The sequence below is a fragment of the Vombatus ursinus genome, unplaced genomic scaffold (genome assembly GCF_900497805.2).
Source record: "Vombatus ursinus unplaced genomic scaffold, bare-nosed wombat genome assembly UNPS02014812.1, whole genome shotgun sequence".
NCBI classification, from domain to species: Eukaryota; Metazoa; Chordata; class Mammalia; order Diprotodontia; family Vombatidae; genus Vombatus; species Vombatus ursinus.
In genome coordinates, this window is record NW_020954590.1 from 18386957 (window position 1) to 18413255 (window position 26299).

At 35.1% G+C, this 26299-nt stretch overlaps 1 protein-coding gene across 1 annotated transcript in view; it reads right to left on the bottom strand.

The window, feature by feature from the left end:
• LOC114053850 (transient receptor potential cation channel subfamily A member 1-like) overlaps positions 1 to 26299 on the bottom strand; it is a 75152-nt gene that overhangs the window by 5732 nt on the left and 43121 nt on the right. Inside the window, exons 15-24 of the mRNA XM_027876965.1 lie at positions 25254 to 25347; positions 21820 to 21879; positions 20822 to 20917; positions 13811 to 13881; positions 13244 to 13406; positions 11459 to 11548; positions 7846 to 8015; positions 3816 to 3945; positions 3332 to 3514; positions 1836 to 1904 (exon numbers count right to left, since the gene is read on the bottom strand). Of these exons, the coding sequence (XP_027732766.1) occupies positions 1836 to 1904; positions 3332 to 3514; positions 3816 to 3945; positions 7846 to 8015; positions 11459 to 11548; positions 13244 to 13406; positions 13811 to 13881; positions 20822 to 20917; positions 21820 to 21879; positions 25254 to 25347 (1126 nt within the window). The remainder of the gene's footprint in view (positions 1 to 1835; positions 1905 to 3331; positions 3515 to 3815; positions 3946 to 7845; positions 8016 to 11458; positions 11549 to 13243; positions 13407 to 13810; positions 13882 to 20821; positions 20918 to 21819; positions 21880 to 25253; positions 25348 to 26299) is intronic.

Below are 26299 nucleotides of genomic sequence, written 5' to 3' on the forward strand. Positions count from 1 at the left end.
GTGTATATATTGTAATATGTGTATATGCATGTATGTATGTATATATACACATACTTATAACTATATATAAACACACATATATTTGTTTTATTGTATGTATGTTTGTGGTTGTATCATATATGTTATTGTTACATAGGATCTATCTCTCCCAGGCTGGAAGTGCAGAGGCTTCTCAGAAGCCCAATCTCAATACTGATCAGCACAGAAACTAATCTGTTCCATTTTTCCAACCTGGATTGGTTCACCCCTCCTTAGGCAGCCTGATGGCTCTCGAGCCTTAGGAGCCTCAACTAGTTTTTAAGCAACTTAAGGTCCTGCAGAAACCAAGCCTTTTGTCTCCTTTATATCCTCAAAATATGTAATATATTATTGTATCCACAGCAGATCTTAAAAGCTGTCTGTTGAATGAATGAATGAATGAATGAATGAATGAACAATAGGAGATAAAATAATTCTGAAAGATTAGAGTCAACTAGGTTGAGTGATCTCTAAACTTGTCAAACCATAAACATCCCTTCTATTATTTATGCTGTGGAACTTTGTAGATACAAATAATAATTATCAAATTCTTTGGGCAGACTTAAAATTCATTTTTGTGAAAAAAATTCATTCTACCCACTGGAATTCCTGCAATCCAACCTACCTCTTTATGGAAGTGTTTTGGCCCTTTGACTGGGCGAAACTAAAAATCAGGCTCCCAATAATTCAAAATAGAATGTCAACTCTGTAGCACATTCAGAATCTAAAGAATAAAGATCCTTCTTGAATTCATAATAGAGAACTGCAGCATTTCAGGTGGCTGGCAAAGACCTTATAGATTGATGACAATCTAATAGCTTCCAAAAGAAGGATGTCTTGGATATTTAATGAAGTGACAACTTTTTGGAGGAAGCTATTTTTTTTCTTTGTATCCCCAGAACCTAGTAGAGTGCCTGGTATATAGTAGATGCTAGAGAACTGCTTGTTGAAATGAATTGGATATTTGGCAAAGATAAGCTAAAAGACAAGTAAACTGGTTTTCCCTCTCGGTTCTCTAAATCTGTCCTATATTAATTTAGATAATCACAGAGCAATATCTGTACTATATTATCTCAATTCATAGGAAAAATTATTTCCCTGGATTATGCTTTTTTGTTAAAGTCACTAGTTTCTATAGGGGACCAACATAAGAAAGGTAAATTTGAAAAACATCAGCCTCTTCTGCAAAACCATATCCATTTATGTTACCCAATGTCATTTTTATAAGAGTATATATGATATATTTTTTTCTTGGAATTGATTGCTAGGAAAAAGTTCTTATTTCCAAATTAGACTATCAGATCTGTGAAATTCTCTCTTGGTCTCTGTCTGTCTGCCTGTGTCTCTCTTCCTCTCCTCTTCACCTCCCCCTTCCCCAACTGTGACAACAAATTCACAACCTCAGGACCGACAGTTAAAATTCATATCTACAATACAGTCTGAAGTCCCTAGTGTCCTCTAGCTTTTATTTTCCTGCTCCACAGTGAATATAATGAATGGCTGACTAGAAAGAGAATCACCTACTCAATGGGATATAAACCCCTGGATTCAAACACTAGCAGGGTGGTTATATGCTAAGAAGTGAAGAAGGGTGGGCAATCTCACCAATAAGAACATTCCTCCTAGACCAGACAACATGAAAAGTAAGTAGTCGAGATGCAATGGAAAAGTTCTTGGGAATAATTCAAATAATTATTGTGAAAATATTTGCTAAATAACTGCTCTATGACAACTAATTCTCAGGAAATCAATTAGTTCACATGCATAAATAATCACTGTAGGATTAGTCCCCATGATTTTATGCACATTCTGTTTACCTGCATGGCAATCCTTTTCAAAGAGGCATTCTTCTGTACCTCAGCAATGTCACCAACTGCCAAACCAATCTGTAATGTATTACCAAATTATTATTAACTTTCTAAGGTTAATTGGCTAATATTCACTCATTGATATTAACATTCTAGTGGCTTAGTTTAAAATGCACATGCCCCTTTGTGGGCTAAAATATCCAGAGATTCTATTTTATCAATTCCATTAGCATCAAACAACACTTAGGGTATACTAAATTTAGATAGCCTGATTCTCTGATTATAGACACACTCTGTTATTTGGGGTCAAAATGCCCATCTTGTTAGGTAAAACCTACACTATATTGGCATAACTTTTAAGAACCCAGTATCATCTCCACACTGTAATGGGCCATCAGCATAGGACTTCCTTTAAAATATAAATGTATACTATATAACACCATAGGGGGTCATGACATTTTGTGAAATCAAAGAAGTAATGAGGTGTTTCAACTCCAAAATGGCTCTAGGATTACTATTCCAGGAGTTTACAATAAAAAGCAGACACCATTGAAATGGGAAAATGTGTAGAAGATAAAATCATTAAACTGAGACCATAAAGAATCATGGTCCTAGGTGAATCAAGGAAAAAAAAAAGAACTCTTAGGGATGGGTTAGGAACTGGGATAAACTACTTAAGGCTTCTATCTCCAAAAAGAATAGGGTGAGAGGAAGTTATTAGCTTATTTCTGAAGAATACAAACTTAATACCAAAAAGTATAAAAGTGCTGGCATTTATCTAATAAAACTATTCAAAATACAACAAATTTAAGGAGGGAAGGAAACAGATATTTATTAAGTACCTACTATGTGCCAGGCACTGTGCTGAGTACTTTATAAATATTATCTCATTTGATCCTCACAACAACCTTGGAATGTAGGTGCTGTTATTATTCCCATTTTTATAGATGAAGAAACTTAGGCAGACATGGGTTAAATGACTTGCTCAGTGTCATATAGCTAGTAAGTACCTGAGTCTGGATTTGAACACAGGTCTTCCAGACTCCGGGAATTATGCTATATCTACTGCCCCATCTAGCTGCCTCTGAGGCAAGAAACAAGAATAAAAGTAGCATATTGGATAAATATTCATAAAGTGTTTACACTTTGATATTATCCAATAGAATATCATTAACTAAGCAAAGATAAAACTTAAAGGCATTGATTAATATATTAGTAAACTCTCTATACAATTCTGTATAGACATTTCTCACCCTTTCATTCTACCTGTTTTAGAGTTGGAGATCAGGGGTTAAAACGTACAGTGGAATGGTGAAATAAGGGAGATTCTCCACCATGGAGCATTAGTTTGAATACTTCTTTGTAATAGCCAAATGGTACATCATGGAGAAGAATCATGATTACAAGAAACAACGATTATAATAACTATTCATCATGATTGATCACAGGCTATCAACATCAAAATGACTACATGACTAAGTGTTGAATCAGTAAATATTACTTACAAGTAAATTCATTAGAACAATTGGAATGTACAGGGTGAAGACAACAAGGAAAGAAAATGATAGAAAGGGATATGGCAAATGATTTCCGAGGAATGGATTAAGGAATCCGTCATGGTAATTTATATCTCCCAGCATCATGCTAAAGGTCTGCATTATAGAGAGCATCGGGGTGTTGAATGCATCCTGGAGATTAGAAAAAAAGGAAGGTAATAAAAATAAAGTTCACAAACAATATGTGAGATCCACCTGCCCCCAAAGCAAATTATGAAGAAAGGATATACACAATGATAGGAGAAAAAACACCTTAGTGATGATCTCTTGTTTGGAAAATCAGAAATATTGGTTAAATCTCTTCCATTCACATATATTAAATGAGTATTCATCATGTAAAAAGTGATAAAATTGAATTTCAAAGATGATGGATGGATAGAGACACACTTGTTTTCATTATTCAGAATGTTAGCAATTACAGTGGGTATCTTACCTGTAAACCCAAGAGAACATAGAAGCCAAGTCCAAAAGCCAAAATCAGGAAGAAAAATACAAAAGTAGTTTTCAGCAAGGTTTTAGTAATTTCTAACAACATTACAACATAGATCCCACAATTTTCAAATCTAGAAAAAAGCATAAGAACAAACAAAAAGTTTTAAATGCTCTATCTTCTGTATATGATATAGTTTGCTATTTTGTTTACTTTGGTCTTTGCACAGTACTTGGCATATACTATTTACTACCTTAGTGCTCTTTCATTCATCTGTTCTTTATACAGAATCAGTTCATTTTTATGACTCGTCAAACCACAAACCAGGCTTCATAGGTCAGAAGGCTGAAGTGCATTTTAAATGAAGGCAGCATTGGGTTACTAGATATGAAGGCAGAAGTGATTATGTGTATGGATAATTTTTTCTTCTTAAGTCAGTTACCCAGTTTGTGGGATACATGGAAAACCTGTGTTACCAATTATCTTGAATTATATCTTGAATTAACAGTGAAAAGAGAGGAAGCATGGGGCATCAGATAAAGGTCTTGAAGTAGATTGGTTGACCTCTGGTCAAATCCTGCCTCTGACCCATATTAGCTGTGTGACTTGGGCAAGTCACTTTTACATTCACTGCCCCCAGGAAAATATGTCAAAAATGAGCTATTGATTTTTATTAGTGAGGAGAGAGTTTCTATACTGGAAGTTTTATATGCTAATGAACACAAAGGCTTGGAGCAAAAAAAAATAAAGGAAAGAAGAAAATATTTCAACCTTCTGATATTAAAGATGATTCATTATTTGGGTAAGTGCTTTGATTTTTTTCCCCCAGAAAAAATGATGAATTCACAAATAATACACATGGTTCTTTATTACAGTCAACAAAATTCATGATAATCTTCTCTAGGTGCTGATGCAAGTCAAGTAGGGCTATTAAATATATCAACAGCACATTCAGTTAGGACCCATACCTCCTGGCCTGTAGCTGTTTAAGATTGCTCGCATGTTACCAGTGTGGTGGTTCCTTTCATCAGAAAACTGTGGGAAGCACGAGCTACCTATTCACCCTATGATTCTTGTTCATCTCTGTCTCAGCTCACTTAGTGGACCTAGGAACTGGTACTGAATCTTATGATTGTGTAGAAGGTCTAGAGCATTGAAAAGATATTAATAAAATTGATCTATAATTTTCTTTCTCTGATTTTTCTTTTCCTGATTTAGGTATCAGTATCATATTTGTTTCATAAAGGGAGTTTGATAGGATCTTTTCTTTGCCTATCACTCCAAATTATTTAATATTGGAATTAACTGATTTTTAAATGTTTGATAGAATTCACTTTTAAATCCATCGGGTCCTGGTGCTTTTTTCTTAGGAGTGTCATGTATGGTCTGTTCAATTTCTTTTTCTAAAATAGGTCCATTAGATATTCCATTTCCTCTTCTCCTAATCTAGGTGACTTATATTTTGGTAAATATTCTTCCATTTCACTTAAACTGTTAAATTTCTTGGCATATAATTGTGTAAAATAACTCCTTATAATTGCTATTTTATTGATGTAAGCATTTAGAGAGATAAATTTTCCTCTGATTACTGCTTTTGCAGTGTATCATAAGTTTTGAAATGTTGTCTCATTGTTATTCTCTTTAATTAAATTATTGATTATTTCTATGATTTGTCCTTTAATCCACTAATTCTTTAAGATTAAGTTGTTTAATCTCCAATTAGTTTTTGATCTATGTTTCCACGGTCACCTATTAAATTTACTTTTTTATTGCGTTGTGATCTGAAAAGGATATTTTTAATATTTCTGCTTTTTAGTATAATTTTTTTATGTCCTAATACATGGCTAGTCATTGTAAAGATACCATGAACTTCTGAGAAAAAGGTGTATTCCTTTTTATTTTCATTCAATTCTCTCCAGATATATATCATATCTAACTTATCTAAAATTTTATTCACTTTTTTGACAACTTCCTTGTTTATTTTTATTAGATTTCTCTAGTTGTAAGAGGGGAAGAGTTAAATCCTCCACCATTGTAGTATTGCTATCTATTTCCACCTGTTATTCATTTAACTTTTCTTTCAAAAATTTGGTGCATGTAGGTTCAGTATTGATATTTCTTCATTGTCTATGGTACCTTTTATCAAAATGTAGTTACCCTGTTTATCTCTTTTAATTAAATCTGTTTTAGCCATAACTTTGTCTGAGATCATGAATGCTACCACTGCTTTTTTTTTGTATCAGCTGAAACACAGTAAATTCTACTCTAAACCTCCATTTTAACTCTGTGTGTATCTCTCATTCTTAAAATTAATGAACATGGATGCATGTTCAAAAATCCTAATAAAACGCTAGCTAAAAGATTACAACAATATTTTACAAAGATTATTACATTATGACCAAATGGGATTTATACCAGGAATGCTGTGATAGTTTAATATAAAGAGAGCTATTAACATAATCGAACATATCAATAATAAAAGTTTTTAAAAATCATGTGATTTTATCATTAGCTGCAGAAAAAGCTTTTGATAAAGTACAACACTCATTTTTACTAAAACACTTGAAAGTATAGATACAAATGGATTTTTCCTTAAATTGATAAAAAGCACCTATATAAAATCATCAGCAAGCATTATTTGTAATGGGGATAAGCTAGAGGCCTTCCCAGTAAGATCAGGTATGAAACAAGAATGTCCAATGTCCCCTTGTACTGGAAATCCTAGCAATAGCAATAAGAGAAGAAAAAGTAATCACAGAACAAGAATTTACTCAGGGGATATTAAGTTACTGACTCTTGGTCACAGAATTAGTGGCAGAATTTAAACCAAACTTAGTCTCAACTAAGGTTTCAAGACTCCATGGGCAGGGTTTTGTTTTGTTTTGTTTTTTGACTTTTTACCATACAACATATTGCATGGAAAAGGCTGGATTTGACTCAGAAGACCTGGATTTCAGTTCCACCACTACCACTTACAACCAGTGTGACCTTTGAAAAAATCACTTAACTTTTCTGACCCTTAGTTTCCTATTTTGTAAAATGAAGGAGCTGAACTAGATACTCATAAGTCCTTTCAGTTCTAAATGATACTATGGCTACTTCCAAAAATGTAGGAAAGAATCCTCTTATATCTTCCATCCATCACTCAAAACAAAGTCAATTGCAAGTCAGGTCATCATCTCCCTGGTGTCATGGTCCTCTTTGAGAAAGAAGGACAAACACAACAACCTGTGGACATATAGACACAAAGAGAAACCTGGAATTTCCCCTCCTAAAATGTGAAATCATTCACTTTTCTTTCTCACATTCCTCCTTTTACTGTTCCCATCTCTTCAACAAAACTGCCCCAACTCAAATGTATTTTTCTGTAATTATTTTTTAATTTCAAATTTAAATACAAAATAAGAAAAGAAAAAAGAAACAAACTTAAATACTAAAACTAGAAAAACCTAAAAAAGTAAGAAAAAAAATTGCCATGTGCACAGCAAAACATAAGAGAGAATTCTCAAATGTCTTAATAGTGCAGCATGTGGCCGAATGGGTGAACAATGAGATAGCAGGTGAATCAAGAAGCAGCCAGTCAAATATTGACAACTATTTTCACCATAAATATTGATTTAGTTTGATCCCTGAACTGAGGAAGTGAGTGCTATTAACGTATTATGAAGAAAACAATTTGATATATTTTATTTCCAAAAGTTCTCATATTTTGAAAAGGAATTAGCCTGTACCCTAAAATGAAAACAGCAGTTACCTTGGAGAAGCATATTACTATTTATCAAAAGTGTGTGTGTGTGTATGTGTGTATACATGTATATATGTACATATATATATGTATATACATACACACATGAACATGTATTAGTATATATAATAGCATATATGATAATATACATTTATAACTACTATGTGTAAAGTTTGATGATTTAAAAAATAGTACGAAAAAAACAAATGCCACCAAAATTCAAAATTCAATTGTATTTTGGAAGTTTTTTTTTAAAGAGAAGTTAGAAACCAAATAGATCAGCTTTACCTCTGCAAATACAACAAGAAGTTCATCCAGAAAAGGAAAACAGAAATTGCTCCACACTGCCACTGTAGGTTAGCTGGTATGCCAATGAATAAGGGTGACACAAAAACAATGCTAGTTGTATAAATTGTCCATTCTATGAGGTTGGTGGGATCCAAAAAATAATTCATTCTCTGGGATTTAAAAGAAAGAGAAGATTTCAATGATATATCAATATGACATGATATTAATGTACTATGATGGAGGATGTCAGACGCTCTCTCCAACCTCCTCCCCAGTATAGTTAATACCAATATTTCTTCAGAATTCATAAGATCATGGAGTTTAAAGCTGATTCACCAGATATTATCCAGCACAATCTTTCCTATTTTCTCCATGATGAAAATGAACCATACAAAGGCTGACTTCTCCAAAGTCCCCTGGATAATAATAGTTACCTGGAATTTGAACTAACAGGTGGAAAGTTATGGGGGAATAGGAAAAGGGAAGCTATTGAGGGAATACCTTTATAGGTCTAGGCTCCCAGGACTCTTGCTATGGATTCATGCCATCTAGAGCAAACCTATGTCTTCAGTTCTGATTGGAAACACTATGAGAGTTCACTATACACTATTCAGCCCATAACAGTTGAAGTCTTCCTGAAAGATATGCTCATCTCAGGGCATATATGTGAATTAACACTGCAAGAAGTAGATTCCTGAGAGTCAGAACAGACTTTCAAGTCTCAATCGACCTTCTCAAAGGAACCCACCTAATAGTTAGGATTGGCATCTTATTCTCAAGATTTAAATGAAAGTTTAGGCCATGGCATCCTAACTAACCATCCCCAGAATTCTTTGAAATTTGTTCTCTTAAAATCTAGATTGCATGTCAGACTATGTCAAGTTTTCTTCTCCTCTACTACAGATTCAGATTTGATGGTAAATTCTCTTCATGGATGCCTCCATTCTTGAAGAATTAAATTATCATTAAGGTAAGTCAATAAATTATTAACTTTTCTGAGCTCCAGCAGATGGGCAGACAAATGAAAGTCCCCATGACTACGTCATGTCTTTGGGATGAACCTGTGATCTATTTCCTGATTTATCATCTATTTCCCCTTTCGGTCCAAGTGGTTATCTGTTCATGTGACAGTATCACTTATGTTTTACCCTCTGCTGATCTTCACTGAAAAGCTTTTAACCATGTTTATTCTCTCTGATACTAAGATTTTCTCAAATATAGCTCCTTGGTATACAAATGCTGTCCACCTACCATAAATTACTTATGCTGTTTCTTTCAAACAATCAGACTGTCTCAGGGCCTAATTTCAATCATGGGACTGATCACAGGCCTTTCTTATTTCCTTCAATTGTTAGTGTTTTCCTCTGAAAGTACTTTGTATTTCCTTGTCTGTGTACTTATTATTCTGTCCTTCCAACCCTTAGTGGAACATACCACTTAAGAATAAGGGCCCTTTCTTTTTTGTATTTTCATCCATAGCACTCAACAAAATGCAGGAATAGAGGAGGTGCTTGACTCACAGTTCTCCTCACTCCAATCTATCTTCCCCATAGCCACTGAAGTGATTTTTTTAATGCACAGGTTTGATTACATCAAGTCAAGTCAACAAGCACTTATTAAGCACCTGCTATATACCCAGCACTGTCCTAAGGGCTGGGGATTCAAAGAAAGACAAGAATAGTCCCTGTCTTCCAGGAGCTTACAATCTAAATACCACTCTCCTACTCAATAAACTTTAGCACCTCTTTATCGTATCTAGAATCAAACTCCTCTGCCTATCATCTAAAGCTTTTTACAATCCAGTTTCTTAACTTTCAAGTCTTCTTACACATTATCCCCCTCAAAACTCTACAGTCCAGCCATATTGGCTTACTTGCTGTTTCTTATAAGGACATTCCATCTCTTGTCTGTATGACTTTGCACTGTCTAGCCACCGAGTCCAGAATATTCTCCCTCCTTAATTCCAAATGTCAGAATCCTTGGTTATCTTCAAGTCTCAATTCAAGCACAACTTTCTATATTAAGCATTCCCTGACCAGTAGCAAATATCCTCCCTCCCAACACAACCTTTTGTTGATTTTATATATATTTTGCATATACTTCTAAATATCATTGCCTCTACTGTTAGAATGTAAGCTCCTTGAGGTCAGGAACAGTTTTATTTTTGTCCTTTTAGCTCCAACCTTTAGTACAGAGCTTGGTGCATAGTAAGTTCTTAATAAACGCTCTTGTCAAGTTGTCACTTAATTTCATGACAAGTGTTAGCAAGTCATTTAATTTCTCAGTGCCTAAGACAACTCTCCAGGACTATAAAATGTTTGGAACAGTTGCCAGTCTGCATGGACAAAGTGTCCTTACTGGCAGTTCATTATACCAATGAAATCACAGGTCTGGACCAAAAAGATGCATGTTGAATTGAACAGAATATGACTAAGTTTGACTCCTTATTTTAGGATTATTTTCACCTTTCTTGCCATCAGTGCTTCAGGCATTTGTCTACAGATGTATAAAGCCAGAGATTGCATTGTTGACTCCTTTGTTGTATATCTCCTACAAAGGCACAACAGTTGGAAACTGAGCTGGTCCAGGAACTGAGTGCAAGGCAACTAGATTGTATTACACAGTATAAAAGTCTTATTAACAAAACCATTCTCTCAATAATGACATATGAGTACCACTCATGCAGAACACAACCATTTTGGAAGAATCAAAATAACAACTGGGCACAAGGAGGCAACAGTATGTCACCATTGCTAATGTGTAAGTAGGAGGGGAAAATATATTACCAGTGACCAAAAGTGAAGATGGAAGAAAAAAGAAACAACAAATATACTGGCCATGCAATACGTAACCCAGAGATAATAATGCCCTGGAGGAAAGCCTCTAGTTCATTGTGCGTAATCCTTTACGGAAGAAATGGGAAAAAAAATGGAGAGATAAGAATCACATGACTCAAAAGGTGTGAAGGCACTGCTGTTTGCCTTAGTCACAGAACTACCACAGTCAAAGAAACCTGGCTTAATCAAAGTCACATTCAATTTTGTATCATGACTACTTTCTACCTTTAATCAGCTTGATTGGAATTTAAGAAAACTAGTTCATGTCAAGGAGTATATAGTGACAGAACTTGGAGGAAAAGAATGCTCTGACATGATGCCTTCTATACAGAGAAGATACTCAATTAGTATTTGTTAATTGATTGATTGAACAGGCTTGGAATATAAGATTCAAATTAACATATTCACAACCTGATGTGTCTACCATGCCAAAAAAAAAAAATCAAAACAGACATAAGGAGAATCACATAGCATGCATTAGTAAAACAAGTCAGAATTCTTAGACAGCCTCAGATCTATAATGGATAAAAAGCCCCACAGAATCTGTGTGTCTGACTCAACACAGGAACAATAAGTAACATTAAGGAATATTAAGTAACAGTCTTTCCTGAAATATTTTGATGTGTATTCTAATTAAGTTCTAATTAAGAAAGCAGTTGTGTCAGTTGCCTCTACTGAAAGAAAATTTTCCATAATATATTTTTCTATTAGACCAATCAATGTTCTTCATTTTGAGATAGCCACAATTATGAAGATATAATAAATATAGTTATTACCTGTTGGAAGATTTGTATCATTTCTTTGCAAAATCCAAATACACTTGACAGAAAAACTAAAATCATACAAACTTTGATGAGATATGAATTCTGAAATAGAAAAGTATGCCAAATAAGTAAGTTGATGAAATGCCAATGTAAAATGAAATGGTAATTTAATGTGTTCGCATTTGTCTGGTGGTAAATTTTATTTCTGTTTTGGGTACTTTTTTATTTTATATTAGTTGTGATTCAAACAGAGAGGTCACTCTGAAGACAATATATTAGTTTTATGGAAATGGCAATAAAAATTATATTTCCTTTATTCAGAGAGTTATAGAAAAATATAACTCTACACCTAAATGAGATGCTACATAGGAAGAACCACAACATAGAAAATATGTTTAATAGGAATGTATATGTAGAGCCTATATAAGATTGCGTGCTGACTCGGGGAGGGAGGCAGGGAGGAAGGGGGAGAAAAATTTAAAACTCAAAAGCTTATGGAAGTGATTGTTGATAAATCAAAGTAAATTAATAAAATAAAGAAAAAAAAGAAAAAAAAAGAACCACAACATACAGACAAGCAGATCAAATAGCTTCAGATTGTATGATGCTGTTACTCCCCCTGCCAAAGTGGACCAGCAGAGGCCGGCCATGCCTGAGAGGAGGAAAAGCTAGCCCTCTGCACTCTGTGCTCTCTGGTTATCTTCACCTTGACTATTTTCAGCCCTGCCACTGCATTCAACTTTTCTTACATCTTTTTCTAAGAACTGTCATCAAATCACCACTCCATTGCCTGTGGAAAGGGTTCATTATTGGAATGTTCCATTGTTACTCTCATTATTTTTGTGATTGCCCAGACCACGGGCCTTCCCTGGCTACTTTTCCTCCATGTGTGCTGTCTCCCCCTCACAGGCTCCTTAATGTCAGGGACGGTCTTAATTTTATATCTGGCTCTGGAAGGAGAATACTTAGAACTTAATAAATGCTTTTTATTCAATCATTCATTCATTCTGTAGATTAATCACATTAGTTAATGTACTACGATTTCAGAATGACTATCAGTCGTACCGACTCACAATGATATAGCACTCTCAGGTTAAAGTCCTTTACTCAGAAAAATACTGCGAGGCACTTTTAATGAATATTATCATCCCATTTTACAGCAAAGGAAACTGAGGCTCACAGGGGTAAGATGACTTGCCTAAGACCACATAACTAATTCTAATGTTAAGGCTGGGTTTCAAACCTTTGTTTCTTCTGACTTCATGTCCAGTACTCTTTCTGCTGCATTTCTTCTTTCTTATTATGAACGAATGAAAAAGCATTTATTAAACATAGTACAGTGTTCCAGGCACTGCACTAAGTACTAGGGATATAAAAGGAGAGACATTTTCCATCCTCAAGGGGCCTACATTCTGTTGGGGAAAGATAATACATATGGAGGAGTGATGACCAGAGAAAGGAATTGATGAATATGTCCTTTCCAGAAGTAATGATACTATTGATTTGATTGCTGTACTCAGAGCAAAAAGTAGGAAGTGAGAGTGGGGTGAGAGGCAGCAGGCAAATAATGAGATCAACTGGTTAGATGGGGTATAAAGCTAAAGTACAGTCTAGGGACTAGGGTGAAGCCAATAGAGAGTGAACTAAGGAGACTATTTTTCATTCAGTTATCAATCTACTGGTTAGAGCCCTAGGCAGAACTATTTGCCTAATATGTCAAATGGACCATCTTTTAATCATTCATTTTTAAAAATGTCAAATTTAAGTCAAAGAATGGAAAGAAATTGAAAATAATACCTTAGTGTCTAAAGATGCTGATCCATTGTTGGTACCATTGATGATACCTGCTGAATTGAAAGCCAAACCTGGCTTTATATTAGAAATGAGAATGGTCATTGGAATAAGGCCAAGACAGTACAATCCTAGGTTCATAACATGGGCTCTAAACCCATAAGCCATCCTAAAAAGCAAAATGTGTAAAACATAATTTATATATTTTCAACAAAAGGTTTTCTTTTTCTCTTTGTGGTAGACAGTTTAAGATCTACATAAAAGAAAAGTTCATCTCTCAGCAATCTAGTCCATTGTCTACCTACAGATCCTTAGAGTTAGGAAGAAGTTTGTTAAGTCTTAGCTGATTTAGCACTCTCCTGGGTATGGATTTACTTCAGACAGCCAGGCTAGACAGTATCAAAATCTCCCATGAGTGAGAAAGTAGTATTTAAGAACTTGTCCACGTTAGATTACAAAATTTGATATTACAAAGGAATTACTTATCTTGAGTGAAACCTGTTTAGAAATCAGAAAGAGGTACATACAAATGTCAATAAGAATTTACTCATGCTTAGAAAATTCAAATCTTACCATTTCATAAGTAAATATTCTCTGCAAATAGGGTGGGCAAGAAGGTCTCTACAATTATGTTGTACCATTTTCTGCATGTAACATATGGAAAAAGTGAAACAAATTAAAAAAAAATTAAAATTCGGTATAAAAAGCTTAACTTTCTATGACTATACCATGCAATATGAACATAAAATCCAGCAGTAAAATAACAATTTTAATAGTTTATAAATGTACCACCTCAGGTGCATGCTTGCTGATTGTTAAGTTTTCTACTTTCTTCAAAGAGGTTGAAAGCTGTAGTGAGGATGTGAGAGTTATATCCCCAAAAAAGATCATAAGCTTTTCAAGAGGAAGTACTCTTTAGTTGTTGTTTTTTTTATCTTGGTATCTCTAACACCTAGGAGGCTGCCTTACACAGAATAAGCACTTAATCAGTATCATTGAATTTGATGTTGTTGGAAGAATATTTATATATGTATATATATACATATATTTATATACACATACATATATTCTCACACATACAGACATATAAACATGTATATGTACACACATATATACACATATACATACAAACATACACATATATCCACATACATATGGACATATTCATATGCAAGCATGTAACACATATATGAATACATGCGCATATACATAAAAACATATGTAGAATATTTCCCCAAAGTTTAAAGTTGCAAGAAGCATTTGGGACACCCCTTACATACATGTATACAGAAACATATGTATATATGTATATATTCTATACATAGATTTCATATAAGCATATACACTTAAGTTTACAGTTATGTACATGTATCAACATTACTGCTGATTTATATATATGTAGGTATAGTGTACATATAAACATTCTTCCAACAATGTCAAATTCAACAATATGTTAAGTTTGAGATGCCTCTAGAACACTGAGTTTGAAATGGCTGATATGCAGTTGGTGAAGTGAGACTGTCACTCGGGAGAGAAGCTAGGACAGGCTGGGTATATAGTTCTGTGAGTTATCTGCACAGAGATGATAATTGGATACATGAACACTGGTGAGAACCCCAACTGCTTATAGAGAGAAAAGAGGAGATTGAGGATACTGAGTTGAGATATCCCCACAGTTAGGGAATATGAAATGGCTTGTGATCAACAAAGGAGAATGAAAAGTAGCAGTAAGTGAGGTAGGAAGACAACCTACCTATAGGTTCTTCTAGGTTCCCCAGGATAGCAGTGTTAGGAAAACCCAGAGAGAAGAGAGGATATAAAAGAGGATGTTGGTCACTGGTGCCAAAAACTGCAGAAGGGTAAATGAGGATGGGGACAGAGAAGAGGCCATTAGATTTTGCAGATAGAAGAGCACTGGGAACTTTGGGTAGAGTAGTTTTTATTGAGTCACAAGATTGGAAGCAGATGGGAGGAAGTTAAGAAGAGCCTTTGAGGAAAGGAAGTGGTGGCCCTGTGCATACACAGCTCTTTCAAAGAATTTGGCTGGGAAAGAGAGCAGAGATTGAAGATCACGTTAATGGAGATAGTTGAATCTTGCCAGCGGTTTTTGTTTTTTTTTCTTTAAGCAATTGGAGTTAAGTGACTTGCCCAGGATCACACAGCTAGTAAGTGTCAAGTGTTTGGTCTGAAGCCGGATTTGAACTCAGGTCCTCCTGACTTCAGGGTCCATGCCCTATCCATTGCACCACCTAGCTGCTCCTGCTTACCAGTGTTTTTAAGGAAAGGAAGACTTGATTGTGTTTGCAGGCAGCAGGGGAGGAACCAGTAGCTAAAGAGAGACTGAAGATTTGGGGGAATGACAATGGGGCTCATCTGCTAAGGAAAGTGGGAAGGGATGTGAACACTTGATGATGAAATTCTTCTGTCAATGCAGACTGACAGTGTTATGCACTTTTGTACAACTTGAAATCTTAGAGAATTACCTCAGAGAGTTATAATACAAAGTGGTTATGGGACTTGCTCAGAGTCACACAGCCTGTATGTATCAAAGGTAGGACTTGAATTCAGATCTTCTTGGCTGAGACCAGCTCTCTCTCCACAATAATAACAACATTTAATAGGTCATGTAATCAGGAAGACTCATCTTTCCTGAGTTCAAATCCAGCCTCAGACACTTACTAGCTGTGTGACCCTGGGCAAGTCATTTAACTCTAACTCAGTTTTCTTATTAGTAAAATAAGCTGGAGAAGGAAATGGCAAACCACTCCAGTATCTTTGCCAGGAAAACCCTAAATGGGGTCACAAAGAGTCAGACACAACTGAAAAGCAACTGAACAACTAAATACTGGGTGCCAGAGCAGCTAGGTGGTGCAGTGGCAAGAGCGCTAGGCCTGGAGGCAGGAAGATCTAAGTTTAAATCTGGCCTTAGATGCTAACTAGTTGTGTGACCTTGGGCAAGTCACTTTATCCTAATCTGCCTCAGTTTCTCATCTGTAAAATGAGACACATTAGAGAAGAAAATGGCAAATCACTCCAGTGTCTTTGCCAAGAAAACCCCATGGACAAGGTCATGTAGAGTTGGACATAACTGAACAACAACAATTACCACTACCACTACCACCACCACCACCTCCTCCACCTCCTCCTCCCCCCTCCTCCTCCTCCTACTGCTACTACTACTACTTCTACTATTATGTGCTAAGCACTGTGTCAAGCACTTTACAATTATTATCTCATTTGTTTCTCTCAATAACACTGGGAGGTAAGTGCTATTATTATCCCTATTTTACAGGTGAGAAAACTGAGGCAAACATAAGATAAGTAAGTTTCCCAGGGTCACAAAGCTAATAAGAGACCAGAACTGATCTTAAGTCTTCCTGACTCCAGGTCTGAGACTTTATCTGCTGAGCCACCTAGCTATCCCATTATGCCACACTGTCTCTCATGTTCTTTCTCAAGCCTTTAAAAATTCCATTCTACTGGGACCACTGTGACCAGCATCACTTAACCAGCAGATTAGAAGCTCGCTTTTGTGATGGAACAGTTTTTTATGTTCAACTTTATTTCATTTAGATATTTCAATAAACACCTTACATGTCGAGAGCTTTGCAAACTATAAGGCACTATATCCCCATGAGCTACTTCTGTTATTATTTTCTATGCAAACAGAATGCTGTGCTTATGCTTCCAGAGGAGATTTCTGTGCTCTCCTCACAAATATATTTTGTCTGTTATTGTGCATCAGTTAGAGATCAGATAATTGTGATGCCCAGTTGTGGTTATGGGCCAGATACAATTGACCAAAATCGTGTATATTTGATAATTAATTAAATTAGATTATGTCTCATGCCTGGTTGAAACAAAAAAAATCTATTTAAAGTTAATTTCCTATTATTTTAGCCATATGTCTGACACAAATTAGCAAATATTATCCATGTGAGCAAACTACCTGTTCGATAAAACTGCCTTTCCATTCAGTAAAATCAGATATGAATGTGATATATGAATTTATCTTCCAAATTATTTATTTAGGAAAATGCTCTCAGCAAATAAAAGTCAGCCAACAAGATGCTCTCTTCCTAATATGGTTAGGCGGTGACATAGGGCTGGGTACCACTAAAACCTTCCACACTAGAAAAGTTAGCTCCTTCCCTGCTTCATTGAAGCAGAGCATAAAGGTTCTAAATGAGAATACTTGGAGCTCTAATGAGAAATATATGATGATATGATATGTTGTGATGTATGTTACATATATGTACATATTACATAATTATATAAATTATAAATATACATTTATTATACAAATTAAAATACTTATTTAATGACATACCAAACTACTTTATGAAACTAGAAAAAATAATAAATGAAATTTATATGGAGAAAAAATGGTCAAGAATCTCAAGAAAAATAATGAAAAAAAATGGGACCAAAGTAGGCCTAGCAGTGTCACATCTCAAATGATAATACAAAGCTATTTGATACTGGTTAAAAATAGGTGGATTAAGTACACAATATACAGAAGCCTATGTATCTAATACCCTGTTTTATAAATACAGACCCTAGCTACTGCGATAAGGGCTCACTATCTGAGAAAAACTACCGGGAAGACTGAACAGAAGTATGGGAGAAATCAGATTTAGACCAACACCTCACACCTTGTACCAAGGGAAGCTACAAATAAATATATGACCTAGATCGGGGGTGGGGAACCTGAGACCTCAAGGCCACATGTGACCCTCTAGGTCCTCAAGTGCAGCCCTTTGAATTCAATTGGATTTGGTCAAAGGGTAGCACTTGAGGACCTAGAGAGCCACATGTGGCCTCGAGGCTGCAGGTTCACCACCCCTGATTCCTAGGTATGACTATCACATCAAAAACAACTTAGAGAGATAAGGGAAAAATTACCTATCAAATCTATGGATAGAAGAAAAGTTCATAACCAAACAAGAAATACAAAGGATCACAGAATATAAAATGGATAATTTTGGCTACATAAAATTTAAAAAGTTTTTACACAAACAAATCTATTAAAACTAAAAGGAAAGGAAAACAACTAGGAAAATATTTATAGCAAATTTCTCCAAGAAATGTCTCATTTTTAAGATACATAAAGAACGTATTTAAAATTTTAAGAGGGTCACTCCCCAATGGCAGTTCTTGATGGAAAAAAAAATCAAGTCACTTATAACCATATGAAACAATGCTCTACATCACCAATTAGAGTAATGACAAATTAAAGCAATTCTGAGATTTTACCTCACACTCATCAAAGTAGCAAAAATGACAAAAAAGGAAAATAACAAATATTGGAGGGGCTGTGGGAAAACAGGCACATTAATGCACTGTCAGTGGGCCCATGAATGGGTTCACCACTTTGGAAACAGTTTGTAATTACACACAAAAGTTATTATATAATGTGTGTCCTTTAACCCAACTATAGCACTTCAACTTTAACACAACTACACCCAAAAGAGGTCAGAGAGAGAGGAAAGGATCATGTATGTACAAAAATATTTATAGCAGCTTTTGTTGTGGTGGCCAAAAATTAAAGTTTTGAAGGTATGTCCATCACTGGAGGAATGGATAAGTGAATTGTATGTAAATATGCTGGAGAACTACTGTGTAGTAAAAAATGAGGAAATAGAAGACTTCAAAAAGCCATGAGAAGACTTGTATGAACTGATCAAAGTGAAGTGAGCAGAACCAGAAGAACAATTTATGTTAAATATCGATATTATAAATTTCCATCAATTTTTTTAAAAAATGTGAAATGTTACATGCCCTTTCAGATGAGGTCATTGTATTTTTAATTTTACTTAATTCTTTGACTTTACAAGAGAATTGGAATAATCTGTAAATGTTTGTAATATTAAAAAAATACATCAATAAAACCTAAAGTTAAAAAAGAGAAATAAGGAGTCTATGTTCTCTAAAGATATAAAGAATTAGTGGGGACAATAATTTGAATGATATGCCACAAACTATTAATTTTAAAATACCATAAAAGAAACAATGATAAATTATTTTAGCACAAGATTTAGCAATTTTGGTATTCAGTATTCCCAGACTCTCAGAGCATTGGGAGATAGAAAACCAAATGAAGTAGTATGAAATTCACTTGGGGCATATGAAGAATCTGAAAAACCTGCCGTTAAAATCTATGAAATTGGGGCACTTTAATTTACAAACACGAATATCAGCTGATAGTATAAATGTTGCAGAATGAAGTGTAGCCATGATACACAGAGTGTATCAAACACATGTTGCACAGAGTGTAACAAAATTATCACTGATTGATAGGGCATGGTAGTACATCTTTCCAAGTGAATATCAAATCAGTGTGTACCAGAAAGGAAATTATCACCCTCCAATTCCATAACTTCTAATTCCTCAGTCGTCTGTGCTGGCTCTCGTCCATGTGCCTGCATTTCTGAATATAGTAATGATACTTCCCAAAGGCCTTGGTATTCCTGGACAAACCTGCCTAACTCAGTTATGGGCATACCCTAAAGTGAGACTCTATTTTTCAAGAGGGTGAGACAAAAACAAAACAAACAAACAAACAATAAAAAAAACTTAAACCAATTTAAGATCATATATCTAGTGCTTGAAGGAACCTCTGATGTCATACTCGTCTACCCTGCTCCTTTTAAAGATGAAGAAACTGAGGCCCAGAGAGATGAAGGGACTTGCTCAAGGTCACACAGGTAGTAATCAATAGAGACAAGATTTAGACCCATGTCCTTAGACTCCAGAGTCAGTCTTTTTTATACCACACCATGCTGCCTGCCCAGTGCTCTTTCTCCTTCTTCATAGGACGTAAAATGAACAAAAACTATGATTTATTTTCAATAGACATATGTCAAATTGGACCCTGTCTTGATAATGCTAAGATAAATTTTGGCTGCCTGTAAGTAGTTAAAACAAATTTTAAAGTAAGTTGATCTTCCTTACTTAAGCATCACTCATGACTGCAGACTTAGTTCCCACAGGCTTCAAATTTTCCCCTTGACCTTTGTCTTTAATAGGGCTGTCATTTATTTTTTTTAATCTTGATTATAAATACCCCTGACCCTTCCTTTCTTCCTACCTTCCTTTCTTTCTATAATATTGTATGGTATAAATACAACTGATTTTATGTAATCAGTTCTATTAGTATTATTATTATTACATTCTTTGCCTTTTTAATTGATTGGAAATGTAAGAGAATCTGGTGTGTGTGTGTGTGTGGGAATGGGGATGGAAAGGGAGGTAGTAGATGAAAGAGAATCTTGAGATTCAGGGTTGATTTAAGCAAAACCCTGAATCTCTTGGGTGTGATGTTGTTTGGCAGTCTAGTAAAGTCTGTGGATGTTTTCTCAGAACCATGTTTAGCATAAAATAAAATACACAGCATTACAAAGGAAATAAATTATCTTGAAATAGAAATAGTTATACACACAGATATTCAAATTTCAATGCCCCCAGATTAAGAACCTTTGGTTGAATGGTTTCTAAAGTCCTTCAATTATTACATCATAGGGAATTTTAAAAGTTGCATGTCTCATACCAATGTAACTACGATAATTGAAAAATTATACTTACATTGAGTGCGCTAAGTGGCCCATAAATTATCTCATTGACTTCTTCTTTCCTTCTGAATTCTAATGGACTTTGAAGATACTTGAAAATATATTCAACCTATAGAATAAATATTAAAAGCAAAAAAAAGATAGTAAAATTCTCTGGATAAGTAAATGCATTAAAACAGGAAAGTCCCATGTTAGCAATAAAGGCTTATTATTTTATTATTTTATCCTTAATAAATAAATATCCTGAAAAATGTTATTAGCAAACTAGTTGCCACTAAGTCACAGAACTAAATAGGATTTCAGATGGTAGCAAAGTGCAGTGCTCTTTCTTTAGGCAGAAATATATTTTCCCGAAAAGTGATACAAAACATCTAAACATCAGAATGTTCAGATTTGAACCTGAGGAAAAAAAAACTATCCCAAATTAAAAAGTTACTGATATGCCAAATTTTAAAATAAAACACTGTATTAATATTACAAAAATGTTAAGATTCCTTTATATGAACATTATTTCTACCCTTAAATCCATTGAAATATTACATAATAGATCAACATTCTTTGTTTTGTGAGTGTAGGCATTCCATCCACAAGACACATTGCAACTAGTCTATCACTTTTTAGTAGATAAGACAGCATGACAGTGAGGCAAGAGCACCGGTTTTGGAGTCAAAGGACTTGAGTTTAAATCTCATCCCTGATACATGCTACTCATGAAACCTGAGACAAGTGATCCAATCAACATCCATCTCAATTTCCTCAGCTGCAAAAACAGAAATTGAACTAGGTGTCATCTTCAGTCCCTCTTAGCTCTATTTCTGTGATCCTAGACCAAATATTAGATAGTTTCATGAGACTTAGGCCAAGTGACTTGCCCCTGGTCACTCAGCCACTCTGTATAAGAGGCATGATTTGAAATCATGCCTTCCTATCTCGCATCCATCATACTATCTTCTATACCATGCTACCTCTCCCTTGCACATTTGTAAAAATAGATTTTTAAAAATGACTTACATGAAAATTTAGGCATGACCTTTCCTCTGAGGATTCCACAATGCAGAGATCTAAAAGAACCTTTGACAGAGAAGAATCAGTTACAATCTGGTTTTATATCCATTAGGATCATGACAGTTAATATGACAAGTTGTCAATGCACTTCTAAAATTATAGCATGGAAGATTTCTATTTCTATTGTTCCTCTGCTCATTTTAAACAGTAGTTATAATGAAAGAAAAAGAACATGATAATCAGATACAAGATTTTAAACAAGAAATAGTCTATTACTTCTACCAAAGATTCCAACAGATGTTCATTACAGGTTCTCCCAATAGTCTCAGTGTGGTTTTAAGCTATAAGGATACACTATTTCATGGATGCCTTTCTAGGCTCTCACACTGCATAGATTTGCTGAGAAAAATCACTGAATATGTACTTTAATAACTGTCCTCCTGTTCAATAACATATTCTTTTTTCATTGTTTATCATAGAATCTAGCTTTTTTAAACCAGTTAGTTCCTTCATTACCTGTCCCCCATCTCTTCAGCCTCATTCCTCTTTTCTCGGTCATGATCTGTGAATACAGCCAAGCTGATCTGCTCATCATTTGAGCTAATGAACTGGTAATCTTTTCTAGGAAATCTTTTTCTTCTCTTGAAAGCTTCTGCCTCCCCTCCTTCAATATACATACACACATATACATACATACATACGTACATACATACACACACACACACACACACACACACACACACACACACATATATATATACATATTTAAGGTAGTTGGGATTAAGTGACTTGCCCAGGGTCCCACAGCTAGTAAGTGTCAAGTATTTGGTCTAAGGCTGGATTTGAACTCAGGTCCTCCTGACTTCAGGGCCAGTGCTCTATCCACTGTGCCACCTAGCTGCCCCCAATATACATATCTTAAAAATAATCAAAAGTTCCCTCCTCCAAGAAACATTTTTAGATTACTCTACATCCTTTATGAAAACTTCTCCACTCCACTTTACAGCTTCCTTTTATGCACTATTTTCTCCCATTAGATTGCAAACTCTCGGGGGGGGGAGTCTGTTTTTTGGTATTTTTATCTCCATCCCCACCACTTAGTATTGTGCCTAGAACTTAGTAAATGCTTAATAAATGTTTATTGACTGAGAATTACAGTGATAGTATCACTTTCATGATAACGGAAACTATAATTCTCTTAATATACATTAGTTGTTTGTTTTTTGGTTGCCACATATTATTGTTGAGTCATATTGAATTTTTAGATCACTAAAGAGACCACCCCCTCCTGACCTTTTTCAGAGAGATTACTGTCAAACTACTCCTCTTTTACCTGAACTTATTTGTATGAATGACATTTATCTCTATTAAAATTCATCTTACTGAATTAAGTTTAATTCCCCATCCTAGCATGATCTTTTTGTATTTGAACTATAATCTATTTACACTATTCCTTAGTTTTATGTCATCTGCAAATTTCACACGCAATGCTTGCCTTTATTCAAGTACATAGGAAGCACTTTTAAAAGTACATCACCAAGCACAATTTCTAGGGGCACTCCAGAGGTGACCTCCTTCCAAGGTAACACCACATCATTACTGGCTGCTCTTTGTGTCCAGCTACTCATCCAGATAAGTCATAAAGCCATTTAACGGTAATTCCCATCTAGCCCATATGTTTTCCATTTTTATATCATGAAAACTTGATCCAGTATTGATATAAAATTGAGGTAAACAATATTTAGAGCATTCTCTTGATCAGACAATTGAATAATACTGTCAAATGAAAAAATAAAAAAGGTGCAGCTGGTATGACTGGTTAATAAGGTCACACTGGTTCTATGTACTCACTACTTATTTCTCTATAGAGGTTAACTAAAATCTTAGAATTTTGCCAAAATTTAAAATTTAAATTTATAATTAATGTCTTCTAGTTTATAAACTCTACTCTTCCTTTAAAAAAATCAGGGATATATTTAGCATTAATGTTATCGCCTTCCCTCTGAGATTATCTCTGACTTACATTATACAGATCTTGACTGTACATAGATTTTTTTTCCATGTAGCCTCCCTTACTATAGTGAGGTTCATGAGAGCAGGGACTTTTTTATTTCTTTATATCCCCAGTTCTTAACACAATGCCTAGCACATAGCAGATACTTAAAAAATTCTTGTTGACTGACTTCTCCAGGCCTATGCCACATCAATCAAGTACCACGATCAGTGGCTAAGTAATCATATCTAAATGCTTTAAATACCAGATGTCCCCCAGTTTTGTGTACCTTTTTTAACTTTGCTTTCAGAGCTCATATATGTCTTTTTTAAAGCTGTCTGTCCACATCACTGAGTCCACATTTGTGTCTTGAGACAACTGGCTTTTCTTCTTTATTGAAAGCCTTTATTTGTGTCTACCAAATTCCATTCTTCAAAGCTTCCAATCCCTCTCAAGATCACATTCCTCATAGAAATTGGAGCCAGTGGGACCCTACCTATCCTTATTCTCACGTTTTGAAATTTGTTCTTTGGAACTTAGGCATATCTGATCATGCCTAGCTTTTCTCTATCACAGATACTAAAAGAATGTTCTCTCTCTCTCTCTTTCTCTCTTTCTCTCTCCTTCTTTCCTAAGATTCATCATCTCCACTACAGAAACCAATTCCTACTTATGGGTGGGAATCAGGTTTCAAATAACAGTTCTCCTTGGTAGTTCTTCTACCTTTTCAAAGATGAAACTGTGATGAAAGCAAATCAAGAAATAGCTTGCTGTTGTGCTTCTGGTAGAAAGAAAGTTCCAGTTAATGCTTCCTAGAATGACTAAATCATGCCTTGGTGCCACATTTGTGATTTCTGTCCTGAAAATAATTTATTTCTGTTGAAGAAGTCTGTCATATTCTCTTGACAATAACATTTCTGTTTCTTCTTCCAATGATTCTTAATTGAACCTTCTTAAATATGCTTCTTCCCTTTGGTCTCTGGATAGTCTTATTTGGATATTTCTTCTTAACATACAATGTTTTGCTCTCCCACCCATTTTATCTCACACCAACTCTCAGTGATATTTCTGAGCTCAGATTTGACTCCTTACATTGGGATCTCCAGTTGATTTTACTTGTAACCTTTATTTTGTGCATTTATATCCAAAAGCTTCATTTGGTAAATGAGGAAATTAAGGTCTTGAGAGGTTGGCTTCTTCAAGGTCACACAGATAGTAAGGAGTAGAACTAAGACCCAAACCCCAATCTATGTATGTGAGAGCTAGAGTTTTTTTCTACTTCAATAAGCTTCATTTCTAACCCACACTACTTCTCTATCATATTACATACTATCTTTATATCCTGAAAGAAAGGTAGAGGACAATGAGTCTTTGTCTTTATTTGAAGGTATGAATTGTGTGTGGATAAGATTGTGTTACTAGATGAAGTCAATCTTGTAGAACTTACATTCATGCATTCAGGAAGGTACTCTATCATTTCCAATACAGGACATTTATTGGTTAAAGAAACAGGACTGAATACCACCAAACATTCATCCCATCTGTTGAAAAAAAGCAAACTAAATTATTTATCATTCTGCTTTCATAAAAAAATCAAACATACTAGATAAAAACTTGAAATGAGATAGTCCAGTTCAAACATGACTTATAATGCTATTGACTTCATGAAAGTAAGGCTGAATAATAACAAAAAAACTAGCATTTATATAGCACCTTAAGGTTTGCAAACCACTGTCCAAATATTATCTCATTTTATCCTCATAACATTCCTGAGAGGTTAGTCCTATTATTATTCCCATTTTACTGGTGAGGAAACTGAGGCAAAAGAGGTTAAGGAACTAGCCCAGGGTTACATGGCTATTGTCTGAAGTTGGATTTGAACTCAGTTCATCTCAACACCTGTTTCAGTGTTCTATCCACTGCACCACAAGGGTGAAGCAGGGAGGAGGGTAAGAAATGAACTTTATTTGCTGTCTTGTCCATCAGGCAGTTATTAGGAGCAGTGGATGGTCATAATGCATCAGGTAGGTATGGCAACACCTATTGTGGTAATTTCTCTGCATATCCCAGGGGTCCATTCTTGTTGCTGTTGTCTATTTTTCTAGGTTCATGTGTGTTCCATAATTTGTCTTTTCATTTTTCTGAATATGAAGTGTATCTGGCAAGAAATAGAACGGTTTGATAAAGGTGCCTACATTCAGTCAGCAATAGCACAGTGTTGTGCTCCTAGCAGAAGCTCAGTATTAAATTAAATTCAACAAACATTTCTTAAATTTCCACTCTGTATATGACTAAGACAGAGCAGTTCATTGCCCTTAAACAGTTTGTATTCTTAAGTAAATACAGTATGACACAGAGTAATAGAGACAGAGAGAGAGAGAGAGAGAGAGAGAGAGAAAGAGAGAGAGAGAGAGAGAGAGAGAGAGAGAGAGAGAGAGAGAGAGAGAGAGAGAGAGAGAGAGAGAGAGAGAGAGAGAGAGAGAGAGAGAGAGA